Source organism: Schistocerca cancellata, chromosome 4, assembly GCF_023864275.1.
Source record: "Schistocerca cancellata isolate TAMUIC-IGC-003103 chromosome 4, iqSchCanc2.1, whole genome shotgun sequence".
Classification (NCBI taxonomy): Eukaryota; Metazoa; Arthropoda; class Insecta; order Orthoptera; family Acrididae; genus Schistocerca; species Schistocerca cancellata.
This window is the reverse complement of record NC_064629.1, coordinates 530,157,668-530,173,714: the sequence shown is the minus strand read 5'-3', so window position 1 is coordinate 530,173,714 and position 16,047 is coordinate 530,157,668. Positions and strand designations below refer to the sequence as shown.

General features: G+C 39.7%; 1 protein-coding gene across 1 annotated transcript in view; it reads left to right on the top strand.

Moving 5' to 3' along the window:
* The window catches only part of LOC126184557 (cyclin-dependent kinase 10), a 107,285-nt gene that overhangs the window by 79,986 nt on the left and 11,252 nt on the right, over nt 1-16,047 (top strand). Inside the window, exons 4-7 of the mRNA XM_049926984.1 lie at nt 1,974-2,046; nt 11,289-11,463; nt 13,127-13,329; nt 14,426-14,872. Coding sequence (XP_049782941.1) covers nt 1,974-2,046; nt 11,289-11,463; nt 13,127-13,329; nt 14,426-14,872 — 898 coding nt within the window. The remainder of the gene's footprint in view (nt 1-1,973; nt 2,047-11,288; nt 11,464-13,126; nt 13,330-14,425; nt 14,873-16,047) is intronic.

Sequence of the window (16,047 nt, the reverse complement as noted above, 5' to 3'; positions counted from 1 at the left end):
GTTCCCCAATCATGGGCACAACAGTATGTATCCCAACCCAATCTCTGTCTTCCTCTACAGTTCTTACCCTCTACAGCTCTCTCTAGTTCCATGGAAGTTATTTCCTGATGTCTTAACAGATGTCCTATCATTCTGCCCCTGCTTCTTGTCAGTGTTTCCACATATTCCTTTCGTTGCCAATTCTGTGGAGAACCACCTCATTCCTTACCTTATCAGTTCATCTAATTTTCAAAAGTCTTCTGTAGCACCACATCTCAGATGCTTCTGTTCTCTTCTGTTCCAGTTTTCCCACAGTCCATGTCTCACTGCAACAAAATGCTGTGATCCAAATGTACATTCTCAGAAATTTCTTCCTCAAGTTAAGACTTAAGTTTGATACTAGTAAACTTCACTTGGCCAGAAACGCTCTTTTTGGCAGTGCTTCGTATGCCCCTGTGCTCTGTCCATCATGGGTGATTTTGCTGTCTAGGTAGCGGAATTCCTTAACTTCATCTACTTTGTGATCACCTATTACGATGTTGAGTTTCTTGCTGTTCTCATTTCTGCTACTTCTCGTTACTTTCGTTTTTCTTCAGTTTACTTTTGACCTATATTCTGTACTCGTTAGGAGACTGTTCATTCTATTTAACAGATCCCATAATTTTTCTTCACTTTCACTGAGGGCAGCAATATCAGCAGCAAATCTTAACATTGATAGCCTTTCACTTTGAATTTTAATCCTTATCTTGAATCATTGTTTTATTTCTGTCATTACCTCTTTGATGTACAGATAGAACAGCAGGGGAGAAAGAGTACACTCCTTTTTTACACCCTTTTTAATCTGTACTTTGTTCTATATCTTCCACTCTTATTGTTCCTTCTTGGTTCTTGTACACATTTATATTACCCATCTTTCCTATAGCTTACCCCAGTTTTTCTCAGGATTTCGAACATCTTACATCTGAATGCTTTTTGCCGGTCAACAAATCCTATGAACATATCTTGATTTTTCTTCGTCTTGCTTCCATTATCAACTGCTGCAATGTCAGGACTGTGAATCTGGTGCCTTTACCTTTGTCCTCCTAGTTGTGGCTTATATTATTGTTAAGTACCATTTTAAAACAAAGTTAAAGTGGGAACTATAGTTAAATGACTCACTATTGTTCATTCTAGCAGATGACAAGAAGCCATCGATCAAGTTATATCATTTGTAAGAGAGAGTAATTTGTTATAATGAAGTGGAACTTCTTAAAAATGTATCTTGTCAATGGTATGAGCATAGAGGGAGCACCTGTCACTGCACTGTGGACCCGAAAGACCTTCAACTGTGATCAGTCCTCATGCTGACATGATTTATCAATATTTTTAGACCCTTTTACGCAGTTCCCCAGCTGTAGATCTTATGAACTTTAAGATTTAAACTTTTTGATCATGATAAAAGCTAATTTTTAGATAACATGATGTACTTGAATTTGATAATGACCTTTTTGGCCTTAAGTGAGTGTCAACAACCCATTGGCCAGTTATCCATAGTATACTTAAAATACTACAGAGAGATACTGCATCCCTGTAGCATTTTGTACTGCAGAACATCCAATGCTTAACTGTCCTGTGTATTTAAATCTCAGACCCTCTTATTAATGCAATTATAAAGCAACCTGAACTATAGACATATCTTATGAAAGTAAATTACATATGTATTATGTCTAGAACTCCATAAATATGATTCACAATGACTGTACTATGAGGCTTGAGGAGCACTGATTATTGAAAGTGAAATGTATGGCAATGAAACTGGTATAGTATATGTTAATGACTATATGTTAATGAGTCATGTTGTTTAAATGAGTCTTCAGTGGAAATGCAAAGCTAAAACTTGACATCTCGTGGGAGAAGAAAAACCTGTTTATCATGTTTTAACAAAAAGGTGAAAGTGTTGGATGCTTCATTATTATGTGATGGTAATAAACCTTTTTCAAAAATCGTTGTTTCAGCTTGGAAGGTGTCGATTTGTGTCGGAATTTGAAAAACTGAACAGAATTGGAGAAGGAACGTATGGCATTGTTTGTAAGTAAAGTTTGTTTTATTACAAAGTAAGCATGCCAAACGTGTGTTGCCTGTATGAACTACTGATCTGTGATTAGTAGTTGATAAAACTAAGTTAACAAGTACTTGTAGTAGTAGTAGTAGTAGTAGTAGTATTTGTCAGAACTTTTAATTGCATTCTGTATATTAAAGGGCATTACTTTATAAGCCCTTTGCATCACTTTTGAATGTTGGAATGTTACATGAAAGAAGTTATCTGTCTAAGAACACTTTTTCTTTCCAGGTGTCAGATTGTTTATTCTTTTTTTTTTTTTCGTAATTAGAAATGTCTGTAATGCTGAGTTAGAAAAGAAATGAGCTTTTTTTGTTGTGAGTAAAATGCAATTTTTAAATGATATTCACAAAATCAAGTAAAAGTATTTTTTGCTCTCTTCATTACTTCCAACTTCATAGGAAGCATAATCGATCTCCACTTATAGTGTGTGATAAAAGCAGAGTAACAGACCAGTAAAAATGAGATTTCATTGAATTGTTGGAAATATGAAGGAGTCTGTGACTGAAAGGAGCACTGTGTGGGGGGTGGAGAAATGGAACAACAAATATTATTCTATTAGGGCAGAACTCATGTGGTGTATATTGAGACTGACACTCTGTGTGGTCAAAAGGGTTCTGAAGATTTCATTTTTCATATTCATAGTATGAACTGAGCAGGTGATCTGGATGTACACAGTTCTAATAAAGATTCTAAGAGCCAGGCAATGAAAACTGTAAAGTGTGTCATAGAGACAAGATAGAGTTCTCTGTAATATTGGACATGAAAGGCCCTTGCTCAAAGTGACTGATTAAAGATGTTTTGAACACTATATGTATTTATGTAGATGCCATATTGTGTTGCTAGTTTTACTTAATCTTAAGTCTGGAAATATATTTTATCATTTGTTGTCCATATAACTTTTATAATGTTACCTGGAAATGCTTTAGAGACCTGAAGTAATATAAAGTTAAATTTGTTTGACGTTATGTATCTTGCTGCAAGACTTGAGATTAGTGTTTCTTTAGTGGCCTTTATTATCTGTTTCTAGTTTGATACTTAAGTTATATTTTCCACATTTAGTCATGTTAGTGTAATTTTATGCATTACTGTTCCTGACACTGACATTTCTGAAACAGTCTGCAAAGTTTTGTTTCTTTGCATTTTTGATACAGCCTGCACACATCACAAAAATTACTCTCATTGTAATGGTCATGGCACAGTCAACAGCCACAGAAAATAGTGACCAATGGATCTCAGATGTGAATCAAATGTTCTTCTGTATACAGAGAAAGAGCATGGAAAAGATGAAGATTTAAAAATGTGGCCAAGATGGCAGTAGGAATGGTAAGTTATTTAAGAATGTTGGGAGCAAGGGAGTTACACAAGATGCAAGAAAGGAACTAAATATAAAAATGTCAAAGTAATTAGTAATGCAAATGCATATAACTAAATGGATAAACAAACTAAATTTATAAAGAAGTAGGTTCGAAGTTAGATGAATAAGTTGAAAAGGCTGGGCATTAAATGATAAGAAACTCAAAATAAAAACAAAGGAAGAAAAATTAGAAGAGCAGGACAAGCCACAAAGATGGAAACTTGGAGGAAAACGTACAGGAAATTGACAATAGAAAGAGATTAGCTCAAGTTAAGGTCACATGGGTGTAAAGTACATGGTAGGTGTCAGAGAGAGTGCATGGATGAAGAGAGCTCTGGGAGTTGAGATCCAAAGGTTCAGTATCAGGACTGACTTCTTTCTTAGACGCAATATGCACTAATTTAGTGGCTGACTCTTTTAAAGACATGGTGAAATAGGTCAAAGTAATAAGCTTTGCTGTTGCACGAGAGTAGAAACTGAAGCCATTTAAACAGCCCCAAAAGAAATAAAAAAGTGGGTCATTCCAAAGCATTTGAGAAAGATGCTTTTGTTTGCTTATTGTGCAAATTGACATTTTTTTTCATTGAAACCAAAAATAAATATATAAAAGATATCCTGTACAAGATATCACCAGAAGAAAGTGAATATCTGAAAGCTTCAGTCATTTATTGAGATTTTAAAATTTTATTTTTTGTGAAGATCCATACTGTCATTGTGTTTTGAGAATTAAAACCTGGGGTCCAAGCAGATTGTTTTCTTTTTATGATCCATGCAATTGACAAGTTTCAAATGACCCCCCCCCCCCCCCCCCCCCCCCTTGATTTCATGCCCCAAGCTATTGCAGTCCATTCTTCCTTCCCTGGTTACATTTGCTCCACCCTGCCCCCACCCTCTCCTCACCCTTACATCTTCTCTGCTCCCCCCCTCCTTCCCCCCTCTTGGTGTTCTGTTTTATGTTGGCATGGCTGTTCACCAGGTTCCCTGTATTGCTTGCAATTTTGTTCCTCTTGCCTGTGCTCCTTAATCCTTTTTGGCATTTACGTCCCCACTTGAGACTTGACCTCCATCTGTAAATTTTCTGTTTTTAGTGTGAGCCATTTGGGGAAATACTCCCACCCTAGCGTCTATGGTGTGGATACCTCTCTCCCCTTCCTTCCTCTCTTCATTCCTCACCATAGACCCGTCCACCCTGTTAGGCCACCAGCTTGTGTAGCCAGACCGTGTGGTGTGGCTGTCATGTAACCATCTGGCTGAGCCCCCTGACAACACAGGGATCACACTACTGATACCTGGTCTGTTCCCTCCCCATGTATGCCAAGGAGTGGTTGCTTGTCTTTCTGGAGCATTGGAACTCCCAGCAATGGCCGCCATGCCAGGTGGCCCTTGCTGTGGCTGGATGGTGCCCATGGGGAGAGCCCCTGATTGGAGTGGGTGGTATCAGGGCGGATGCTTGGCACATTAAACATATAAAGCTGCAAAAATATGGCCATTCTCAAATGGCCATCTCTTTGAATGGTGAAGGATCATTGAGTGCTGCTTCGTATGACACGACAGCCTCCCTACACCATGGAAGGAGGGCCAGGCTCACCATCCTGGGATAAAACACTTCCCCCTACCTGATCTGTACTAGGACGGATTCACTGTCACTAAGCCATTGTTTTTTGTGGAGAATATCGAGAACAAGTTTGGTGAAGTGAAGCCTCTCAGTAAGATGCGATTGGGCTCCCTGTTGATCAAAGCTTCTTTTGCTACCCAATCTGCAGCTCTTCATAGTTGTGATCATCTTGGCAATGTCCCAGTGTCTGTTACCCCTCACCAATCTCTGAATATGGTCCGGAGAGTGATTTTTCATAGGGACCTCATCCAACTAACTGACAAGGAACTCTGGGCTAATCTTGGGCGATATGGTGTTCATTTTGTTCGACATGTACAGAAGTGTCGCAAACACAACCACACTGATACCGGGCCTTCATTCTGACCCTCCCAGAGAAGGCCAAGGTTATGTGCTACAGATGTGATGTGAAGCTGTATGCCCCATTACCCATGAGGTTTTTGCATTTTGGGCATGTCTTCCTGCTGTATGGCAGACCCTCTGTTTGGTGACTGTAGACACCCAATCCACGAGCAAAGCCCGTGTTGCACCACCTTTGTATGTCAATTGTCATGACCACCATTCCCCTCACTCATCAGGTTGCTTAGCTTTCAAGAGAGAAAAGAAGATCCAAGAGTACAAGTCCCTGGATTGCCTGTCTTAGGCTTGGGATCGCCAAAAATATGAGAGACTTAATCTGGTTCCACTTTCTGCAACTTTTGCCTCTGTTACATCCTTTCCCCTCTTATCTGTTCCTTACCCCAGCTCTGTCCCCCTCTTTCCTCTCCCTCCCCTGTCGTTCCTATGACTTCCCCTCCACGAGCCGCCCCCCTCCCCGACCGAAGAAGTGTCTCCCTTCTTTGGCACTTGGCAGTGATGGGCTCCTCCCCTCTGCCCCCCTCCGGGACCCCTCTGCCTGGCATCTCTCACGCCACAAGCCTACTACGACAACTCACCCGTGAGACACACCACCTGTGCGCCCCAAGGTCGCCCACTCTCTTTCAGTTCTGGATCTTGCAGAATCCACTGGAACTGCATCAGATACTATTGTCACCTGCCGGAAATATGTCGTCTTATTTCCTCCTGTTCTGCATTCTGTCTTGCTCTTCAAGAAATGCACTTCCGTGACAACCACTCTCCAATGCTTCATGGTTATTGGGTGTTCTGTCTGAACCATGCCGGCCCCCAGATAGCATCTGGAGGGGTCTGCACTTTGGTTCGCTCCAATGTCATTAGTGACTGTATCCCTCTTTGTACCAATCTGGAAGCAATAGTGTTTAGAATGCAAACAATTCCAGCAAACACCGTTTGCAATGTCTATCTCCTTCCAGGTAGGCCAGTTCCCTATGTTGAACTGGCTACCTTAATACAGCAACTCCTGCCCTCGTTTCTCCTCCTCGGGGACTTCAGTGCACACCGCCCTCTGTAGGGGAGTGCCATTTCAGTGGGTAGGGGTCTTCTAATTGACCAACTTATTACAGACTTTGATTTGTGTCTCCTCAATGACGGTTCCCCTACACACTTCTGTGCCACTCAAGGCACCTTTACTCCTATCGATCTCACTGTCTCCTCATTGGTCACCCCATGATGATCTTTGTGACAGTGACCACTTTCTGGTGATTCTAACGTTCCCCTGCCTCCACCTGGCAGACATGTCCCCATGTTGGGCATTCTGCTGCACCAGTTGGCCTATATATATGTCTGCTGTGCACTTTTGACACCTCTCTTTCAAATTGCACTGATGCTGGCACTGCTGTCCCCCTTGTCATCGACTGGTACCGTGGTGGACCAAGGACATAGCAGTTGCTGTCCAGGACTGCCGATGGGTGCTGCAGCAATTTAAACGACACTCTTCACAGACTAGCCTCTTTGCTTTTAAGTGCCTCCATGCTAAGGCTCGGTGCCTTATTAAGCAGAGTAAAAAGGAGTGCTGGGAATGCTATGTTTCGTCACTGGGGACGTATGCCTCTTCCTCCCAGGTTTTGTCCAAGCTCCATAGCCTTCTGGACTGCCAGCGACAGTCAGCTGTCCAGGGTCTTATTCTGTTAGGTGCTCTGTTTACTAATGCATTGGTCCTTGCAGAACACCTCGTGACACACTTTTCGGTGGCATCAGCATCTTCTTCCTATCCTGCTAACTTTCTCCATCAGAAACGCTGAGTTCATCAGACCCCCCTCTGTTTCAACCCCCACTATGCTGAACTCTTTAATGAACCCTTCACTGAATGGGAATTCTTACAGGCTCTTACCTCTTCACATGACACAGCCCAAGGCCCAGATTCCATCCACAACCAAATGACCCAACCTTTTGACATTACCCAGAGGCAACATCTACTGAAGGTCTTCAACCACATTCGGGAGGACGACGGTTCAATCCAGCGTCCTGATTTAGGTTTTCCGTGATTTCCCTAAATTGCTCCAGGCAAATGCCGGGTTGGTTCCTTTGGAAGGGCACTGCCGACTTCCTTCCCCGTCCCTCCCTAATCCGATGAGACCGATGACCTCGCTGTCTGGTCTCCTCCCCCCCCCCCCCCCCCCCAAAAAAAAAAAAGAAATCCTATCTTCAACCACATTTGGCTCACAGGTGCTTTCCCGTCACAATGGTGAGACAATATAGTTATTCCTGTCCTTAAGCCCAGGAAGAACCCAACATCTCTCGACAGCTACCACACAATTAGCCTGATGAATGTACTTCATAAACTGTTTGAGAGGATGGTTAGCTTCTGATTATGTTGGGTACTTGAATCTTGGGGCCTTTTGTCCCCGTATCAGTGTGGCTTCTGGGAAGGACGATCTCCAACTGACCGTTTACTCAGATTGGAAACAACAATCTGACAGGCTTTTACTAATCGCTGCCACTTTGTCATGGTCTTCTTTGACCTGCAAAAGGCGTACTACATGGCTTGGCACCATCAAATTTAATTACCCTCCATGACCGGGGCTTTTGCGGCCCCCTTCTAATTTTGTCAGCAAGTTTTTATTCCACTGGATCTTCTGGGTTTGAGTTGGCACTTCACTCAGCACCTTTCGGATTCAGGAGAATGGTATCCCACAGGGGTCTGTGTTAAGTGTCACACTCTTCCTCATAGCCATCACTGGGATTGTAACCTCTGTTGGGCCTGTGGTTACCCAAGTTTTGTATGTTGACAATTTTTGCATCTGGTGTAGCTCCCACTCGGTAGCATCTGCTGAGTACCAAATCCCGGGCGCCATCTGATGGGTCTCTGCATTGGCCGTCTCCCATGCTTCTGGTTTTCTTCCTGCAACGTTATTTAGGCAACCAGCTCATAGACGTTGTAACAGAGTCCCATTTCTTTCGTCCCGTTGACAGTCTTCTCGCAGAAGTGGAGATGTCCCTTCTACAAATATGATGGAGCCAACTTCTGGTTTCTTACACAATCGCTATTTGTCGTTTTCCTGACCATCCCGTGTGCCCTGTCTCCATTTCTTGATATTTGTTACTTCCTTTTTCATTTCACTGCATATACACAAGTTTCCTTTAGATCATCAACGAGTTCAATCTTTTTGCCCTCTTGACTTTCTCTTCCCAGCTACATATTCTTCAGGAACAGTTTTTGTGACACCATTTCCCCATAGCATATACCTGCTTCAATTTTTCCTGTTTTTATTACTGCCAGTAAGTGGCTGTCTTCTCCAGTATTTATTAACAGTTAATTTCTCACATCAACCCATTTTATCTTTTACATTTTTAATCACAACAAAATGCCATAAACATCCAGCCTTTTTCAATCATCAGTCCTCTGGGATCAAGTTTCTGCACAGGATCACAGAACACTAAATGAAAAACGTTTTATTTGTTGTTTCCTCAGGCTAATGCAGAACTTCGATATGAAGATTTAATTCCTTGTGTTTGAACTCCCACTACAGATCTAAAAGCTTTCTAAAAAATTATCAATCTCTAAGTAATTACTCATGCACATTGCTTCTTACTACCATGTTTATTATTTGCAGCTGATCCATCAAACTATATCTACCCCCTGAAACAGTTTCTTCTCCTTATTAAAAAAAATAAAGATTTTTTTTATCCCAGTAGTGACAACTTTTCTTTGTTCCCATTGTTGTGGTTTAATATACTATGGCATTGTTCTAAGTATTGGGTATAATCTGACAAGGACATTTTGTCAGTGATCCTCAGGTTTCATATTCGCTACATATAGCTTGCTTTTTTCATTTGCATTATTCGTAGATATTTCTCTATGTGTCAAATGGCTGAATGCAATTATTGTAGCAATATTTCAGAAACAAAAATATTTTAACTATTTTAGCAACAACAGATATATAAAAATAATAGATTTATCATTGCAATCTGTAACCAGAGTTGATTTCAGTGGGTTAAGTAGGAAGTACTTTTGATTAGTAAACTTTTTTTAATGACTAAGAATCAATTCCCCCTCTAGCTGTCCAGACCAGTGTGCAAAGATTTACATAGATTCTGTCCATGCCAACTAGTGTTGATGCACTTTGTGGAAAATAGTTATCCAGAGGTATGTCTATGATCTGTGCCACCAGTGATTAGTAAGATTCACTGTGGAGGATCTGTATAACTGTGAAACGCCCTGTAGTTGCTTCTTGTGATGTAGTGGGGAAGATAGAGTGGGAATCACCTTCTCACTCTTCAGTTTGCAGACCTACCAAGGTGGGAAGTGCGTGACCAGTCTGGCAATCTAACTGCCCTCGCCACATGGGATTAGCCGCGTGGTCTAAGGCGCTGCAGTCATGGACTGTGTAGCTGGTCCCGGCGGAGGTTCGAGTCCTCCCTCGGGCATGGGTATGTGTGTTTCTCCTTAGGATAATTTAGGTTAAATAGTGTGTAAGCTTAGGGACTGATGACCTTAGCAATTAAGCCCCATAAGATTTCACACACATTTGAACATTTAACTTCCCTTGTGCTTCTACCCTCCATATCGGCTGCACACACACCACTGCCTACAACCTGTTACACCTGTAGAACACAATTTATCCCTTAATATGGCTCTGCTGCATGTAGCTGTTGTATACACATTTGATATTTCTACATAACCCAATTAATTTAAAAATAAACATTAATTTTATACCATTAAAACACTGTTTTCAATAATTTGCTGTTTTTTCATACTCTGCAACGCAGAAACTATCAGTTTTAGAGAAAAAAGGAATAGAACATTTTTAGGAAATTTAATGTAGTGTAATTTTGTACCGGGAAAAATTTTCACTAGAAACGGAGATTTTAGAGTTATGCTAGAAAAACATAAAAAGTCATATTTAAACAGCCACAATACACCTCCCTAACTCTCACACCATACCTGTCAGGATTTTTAGTATGTTATTTGTACCACTCCTTCCTACCACCGTAAAAAAATTTGTAACTACATGAATTTTTTCCCCTATTCAACCATTTTTGGTCCTTGTTGATTCGGCTACTGCACATATTCGAGAAATTGTGTCATCACAGGAGACTGAAATGCTTGAAATGCAGTTGATCTGACTTCTTTCAATTACCTTTTCCAACAAAGACAGACTAAACAGACACATTAAACATTTTACAATCTGGGTTGCTGTGCATATGTGAACCATGAACACCCTTTCAAGTACTATGTGATCTGACAGATTTATAGAGAAATGACCAATGGAGGAACTCAGTTCTGGATCACATTGTGTAGTAACATACCCATTTTACTTCCCTGTTTTGCTAAATTATTCTTAGCAGACATGTTGACTAAGTTAAAGGCAAACATAATCAGTTGCCAGGAAAGTATTATTTTCTAATGGGGAATGGAAGTGTACATTCGGGTAGGGTGAACATCATCCAGTAGGTTTGTTTATGCATTAAAGTTGATGATTATTGTGATTTGTGAAGGTTCAAAAAATGGTTCAAATGGCTCTGAGCACTATGGGACTTAACATCTACGGTCATCAGTCCCATAGAACTTAAAACTACTTAAACCTAACTAACCTAAGGACATCACACAACACCCAGTCATCACGAGGCAGAGAAAATCCCTGACCCTGCCGGATTTGTGAAGGCTTTCTTGGAGAAGTTATAGTAAATATTCATTGTTGGCAAAAGTTAAATTAACAAATAACTTCCATATTGTATTTGTGTCTAGCTAGCACCAGATAAATTCTGCAGACATTCTGCCAATTGCTGTTCCTTGCCTAGTTCTCTAATTCCTGTATGTGTAATGACTTACGTTCAATGGTAAATGATGTATCAATGTTCTTTATTGACAATGTTTAGAATTGTGTAAATACTTTCTGCTGCAGATCGTGCAAGAGATACAAAATCAGATAAAGTGGTTGCACTGAAGAAAGTTCGAATGGAACATGAAAAGGATGGTTTGCCTGTTAGCGGCCTTCGTGAAATTTCAGTGTTGCTGAGTTGTCGCCATGAGAATATAGTTCACCTGAAAGAAGTTGTTGTTGGAAGGAGCCTGGAAAGGTGTGTTCTGGTTAACCACTTTCTTAATTGGTATTTATATACCAATACAAAAGAATAAGGGAAGAATAAATAAGCTGCCTTGATCATGATACTTTTAAAACACAGTACTGCCTGAAGTTAATCTTTGTGATAAAGTGAACTACGACTTGAACTGGTCACTGCAGTTGGTCTGTTTTGTACCTAAACCTGCCTTTCGTTAAGTGAGACATGGTGCGTTCTTCACTCGGTGACTGATATAGGTTTGCAAGAATTGAACTCTCTTTCAGAAGTGATCACAAATTAATTTTTGCTTACTAACTTGCCCTAGACAACTAATAACTGTAATCATGTCTCTCTCTCATGTGCACATTGTGTTCCGTAGATTTCATCATGAAGGAGAACCATTGGAAATATGGAAAGAGCCAAGGTATACATCTGTAGTGTGTTGTTACAAACTATTTTGAGATCTGTAGAAAGGATACTAATAAAGTTTTGCTTTACATCCATGATTGTCTTGCTTTCTTGTAGCATTTTCCTCTGTGCTCATTGCAGGTCTTCAGAATTTGAAACCAATTACCAGAGGGTTACCTTGTTATTTTAGCGCATGGTCATTCCACCATGTATGTGGTAGCTCATGATTTGTAGAAAACTCCCAGGCTTTAAAGCAAGTCTTCACTTTTGGAAGCACAGCAAAGTCACATTGAGCAAAATAAGGGTTGCACTGAGTCTATGACATATAATACAACTAAATAATCCTTTCAAATTTTTGAACAATGTTCTAAAACATGAGAGGGCAACCGGCGACCCTTAGACCGCATCCAGCCCACAATCTGTTTCAGTCCAGCCCTTGGAAGAAATTCCGCGTGAACACAAAACGAATGTTCTCTCAAAAATTTGTGTATTGAGGCATAATTTGCTGGCATGGCATGTCAGGAAAGGGGTGCCATTCCAGTCGGTGCATTACCACATAAACATTAATCTCACAGGCTCTATAGTTTTGACTTTATGCTCTAGGAGCACTGCTTTTGCATGACAAGGTGGCCCATGAGCTTAAGTAAGTGTGTGAATCGGGTCTGTGGTTCACCGAAGGTTGTCCATGCCTGTTCTAGATCATTGTTTTAGTGAAGAAACACTTAATGAATCTGAATTTTGGCACACGACTTTTAAATGACTTTGCGGTTTGTGTCCAACATTGTTCTGTACCCTATATAATAGTGAAGTTTTCTTTGTTTAAAAATGTTGAGACTCTCATGTTTAAACATTTCCTGTTGTAAGTATGGTTGAAGCTAAACACACACAAAACCAAATTGTTAGATATCCGTGTGTGGTCGCACACTGCAAAACTTTCCTAGTATCCTTTGTATTGACAGTTACTTATAAATGATTGGAGTTTGAAAGAAAACATTTAACATATTTCTGTCTCTTTATATTGTTCAAAATATGTTATTTTTAAATTTCTTTCAAAGTTTTGTTGTTGCTGTTATTTAAACAGGCTGTTGTCAAAAGTGCCGTTAGTTTTCTTTGAGAGTGTAATATCAAACAAGCAATATTTATGTCTTAAATTTTCTTGACCATTGTCCTGTGTAAATGTGACTTGTAAAATATTAACATTATCATCTCAACTAATATCATTTTCTTCTTACATTTGGATATAATTTTTACATTTGAATTTTTATTGTTTCAGCATTTTCCTTGCAATGGAGTACTGTGAACAGGACCTGGCTAGTCTACTTGATAACATGCAGGCCCCTTTTTCTGAATCGCAAGTAAAGTGTATCATGTTGCAAGTTTTACGAGGCCTGCAGTACCTACATCGTAATTTTGTGGTACATCGTGACCTTAAAGTTTCAAACTTGCTGATGACAGACAAAGGATGTGTAAAAATAGGTAACTTTATTAATACTTCTGGATTGTCTTTCAAATGTTACTTCCTTTAATAGTTGTTGTCGATGCATAAAGACATTGGTTTCTTGAAATAGTATGAAGCTGTAATTCCATCAGTTCACCTCCAGACCTCCCGTTCCACCTAACCTTCCACTTTTTGACCATCTATGCATCGTTTCCTGCCATCTGAGAATCTTCATACATCCTCACTCTCTTTCTGTTCCACTATCTATGACACGCTTTCCTCTCCCACCATCATGTGCAGACCCAGTGTTCAGTTCTGGGGAGGGGGTCACAGTTTGTTAAAAGTAACTTGTAATTTCTAGAACTCCTTATTTTCGAGACTCAAGTTCTCACGCTACTATATTCTCCAAAAGCTAGCTCTGAAATATGGGATTTAAAAACATAAATGCTTATACTAAAATGTTTTTTGGACCGGAGAAGGTCATGACCCAGGTGACATTTCCCCTCCCCCTCTCCCCCCTCCACAGGATCTGCACTTGCCTACAAACCTAAAACCTCTGTACCCACTCACCAACCCTATTCATCCATATTCATATCTCTGCCCACCCAGTTCCTTGCCATCACAGAAATTACCTTGCTATCACACCGTTTTCCCCATATTTCAAGTCCATGAGACAACCCACATCACCTCCCTCCCACCTTCCACTCACCAAAATATCTTTCAGTGCTCAGACATCTTTGTTATTCTGTGCTAAGTTTATCATGAGAAATACTTTATTTGTTCCGTTTTTGTATAATTATGGTAGTTTTTACAGTATCATTGTACATGATTAAAGTTATTTATGGTTCACATTTCCTTTTACCTAAACATTCATAGTTGACTGACAGAGCAGACTGCCTGCTTCTGGGGAATATTACTACAATGTGAAAAGTGCACTGATTTATTCAGTGTATATGAATGTTCGATGTCGTCATTTACTTTTAAACCATTACTAAAAACATAAAACTATAAATGTTCATAATTTTTAGGTTTCTTAAATGGATTATATAAACTGTATCAGCTAATATGATGATATGGTGTTTCATTAATAATATATCCTTTCATGACAGTGTTTCTCTCTCTGTCTCTTTTTAGCTGATTTTGGACTAGCACGATGGTTTGGATTACCTTTGCGACCAATGACCCCTCGTGTGGTAACACTGTGGTATCGTGCACCAGAGTTGTTGCTACAGGCCCGCACACAAACTACTTCTGTGGATATGTGGGCAGCAGGCTGTATATTAGGTGAACTATTGGGCCATCGGCCGTTACTGCCTGGGCGTTCAGAACTTGGCCAGCTTGAGCTTATTGTGGATCTTTTGGGAACACCTTCTGATGCCATCTGGCCAGAGTTCTCCTCTCTTCCAGCTCTACAGAGCTTTACTTTGAAGCAGCAGCCCTATAATAATTTAAAGCAGAGGTTTCCATGGCTTTCTGCTGCTGGGCTAAGGTTACTAAACTTCCTTTTCATGTATGATCCCAAAAAAAGAGCTACAGCTGAAGAGTGTCTACAGAGCTCTTACTTCAAGGAAGCACCACTTCGTAAGTATTTGTTTTTTAATTTGTTTTATGGGTCATTAAACATCCTTAATTCATACAAGTAAATATTGACAGCTTTTTAATCAAAATGACTCAGTGTTTTATTTTTAATTTCAAATGCATTAATTTTGGTTTCACTACAACAAAGAAATATGTGTAACAGAATATTTTATAATTTTTCATGTTTATGAAGCAAATGGCTTTCTCTTTTAAAAGCATGAGCTTTGTCTTCAGATATTTTACTTTTTGGCTTTGTCTGCCAAATACTGCTCTCTATAGATAATGCTTCTTTGCATATCTGCATGTAGCACAAGGAAAGTGAAAGAGAGTAACATAACCACTGTGAGTAAGAGTTTTGTTGTCCAACATGAGGAGTGACTACACTACTTTACCAGCAGACTGAGTAATATATGTTCACAGACCATGGTACCAATTAGTTTACAAGAGCAGAACTAGACATAAATTACATAAGACTTGCAAAAATAATAATGAACTAAAATAAAGTTGTAGGAATAATACATTATGCAAAGTTTATCACATTGCAAAAGCCTATTTGTCACAGTAAGTATATGGTTACAAATAGGAACAAAAAGAACATAAACAAACAACAGTAAATATAAATACATACAAAGACTACTTTTCTCTGTTGAAGTATTCATCAAGTGAGTAAAACGTTTTCTCGATTAAATATGTCTTTAGATTGTTTTTGAATGATGCACTGTTACTATGTAGACTTTTTATATAGCTCGGTAATAAGTTAAATATTTTGACACTGGAGTAATGCACTCCTTTCTGTACCTGAGTTAAACTTTTTAGTTCGAAGTGGAGGCCAGCCTTCTTTCTTGTATTGTGAAAATGAAAGCTTTCATTGGTTGCATAGTGGGCAGGATTGTCAACCAAGAAACTCATTAGGGAAAAATATACTGGCAGGTTGTGGAAAGTATTCCAAGTTTTTTAAAGAGCGTAAGGCAGGAGGTTCTCGGAGGTACTCTGCACATTATACGGACTACTTTTTTCTGCATTGTAGTTTGTTTATACGAAGTGCATCTCGTAGAGTTGAGTTGTTCTGTCATTACTGCTTTTAGGAGAATACCTAATGCTCTCTTTCCTGCCCGGTTTAGGTGCATACCATGTTTTGTAAACAACTCCCTTCTAAAACTGCTTACATCTACAACACA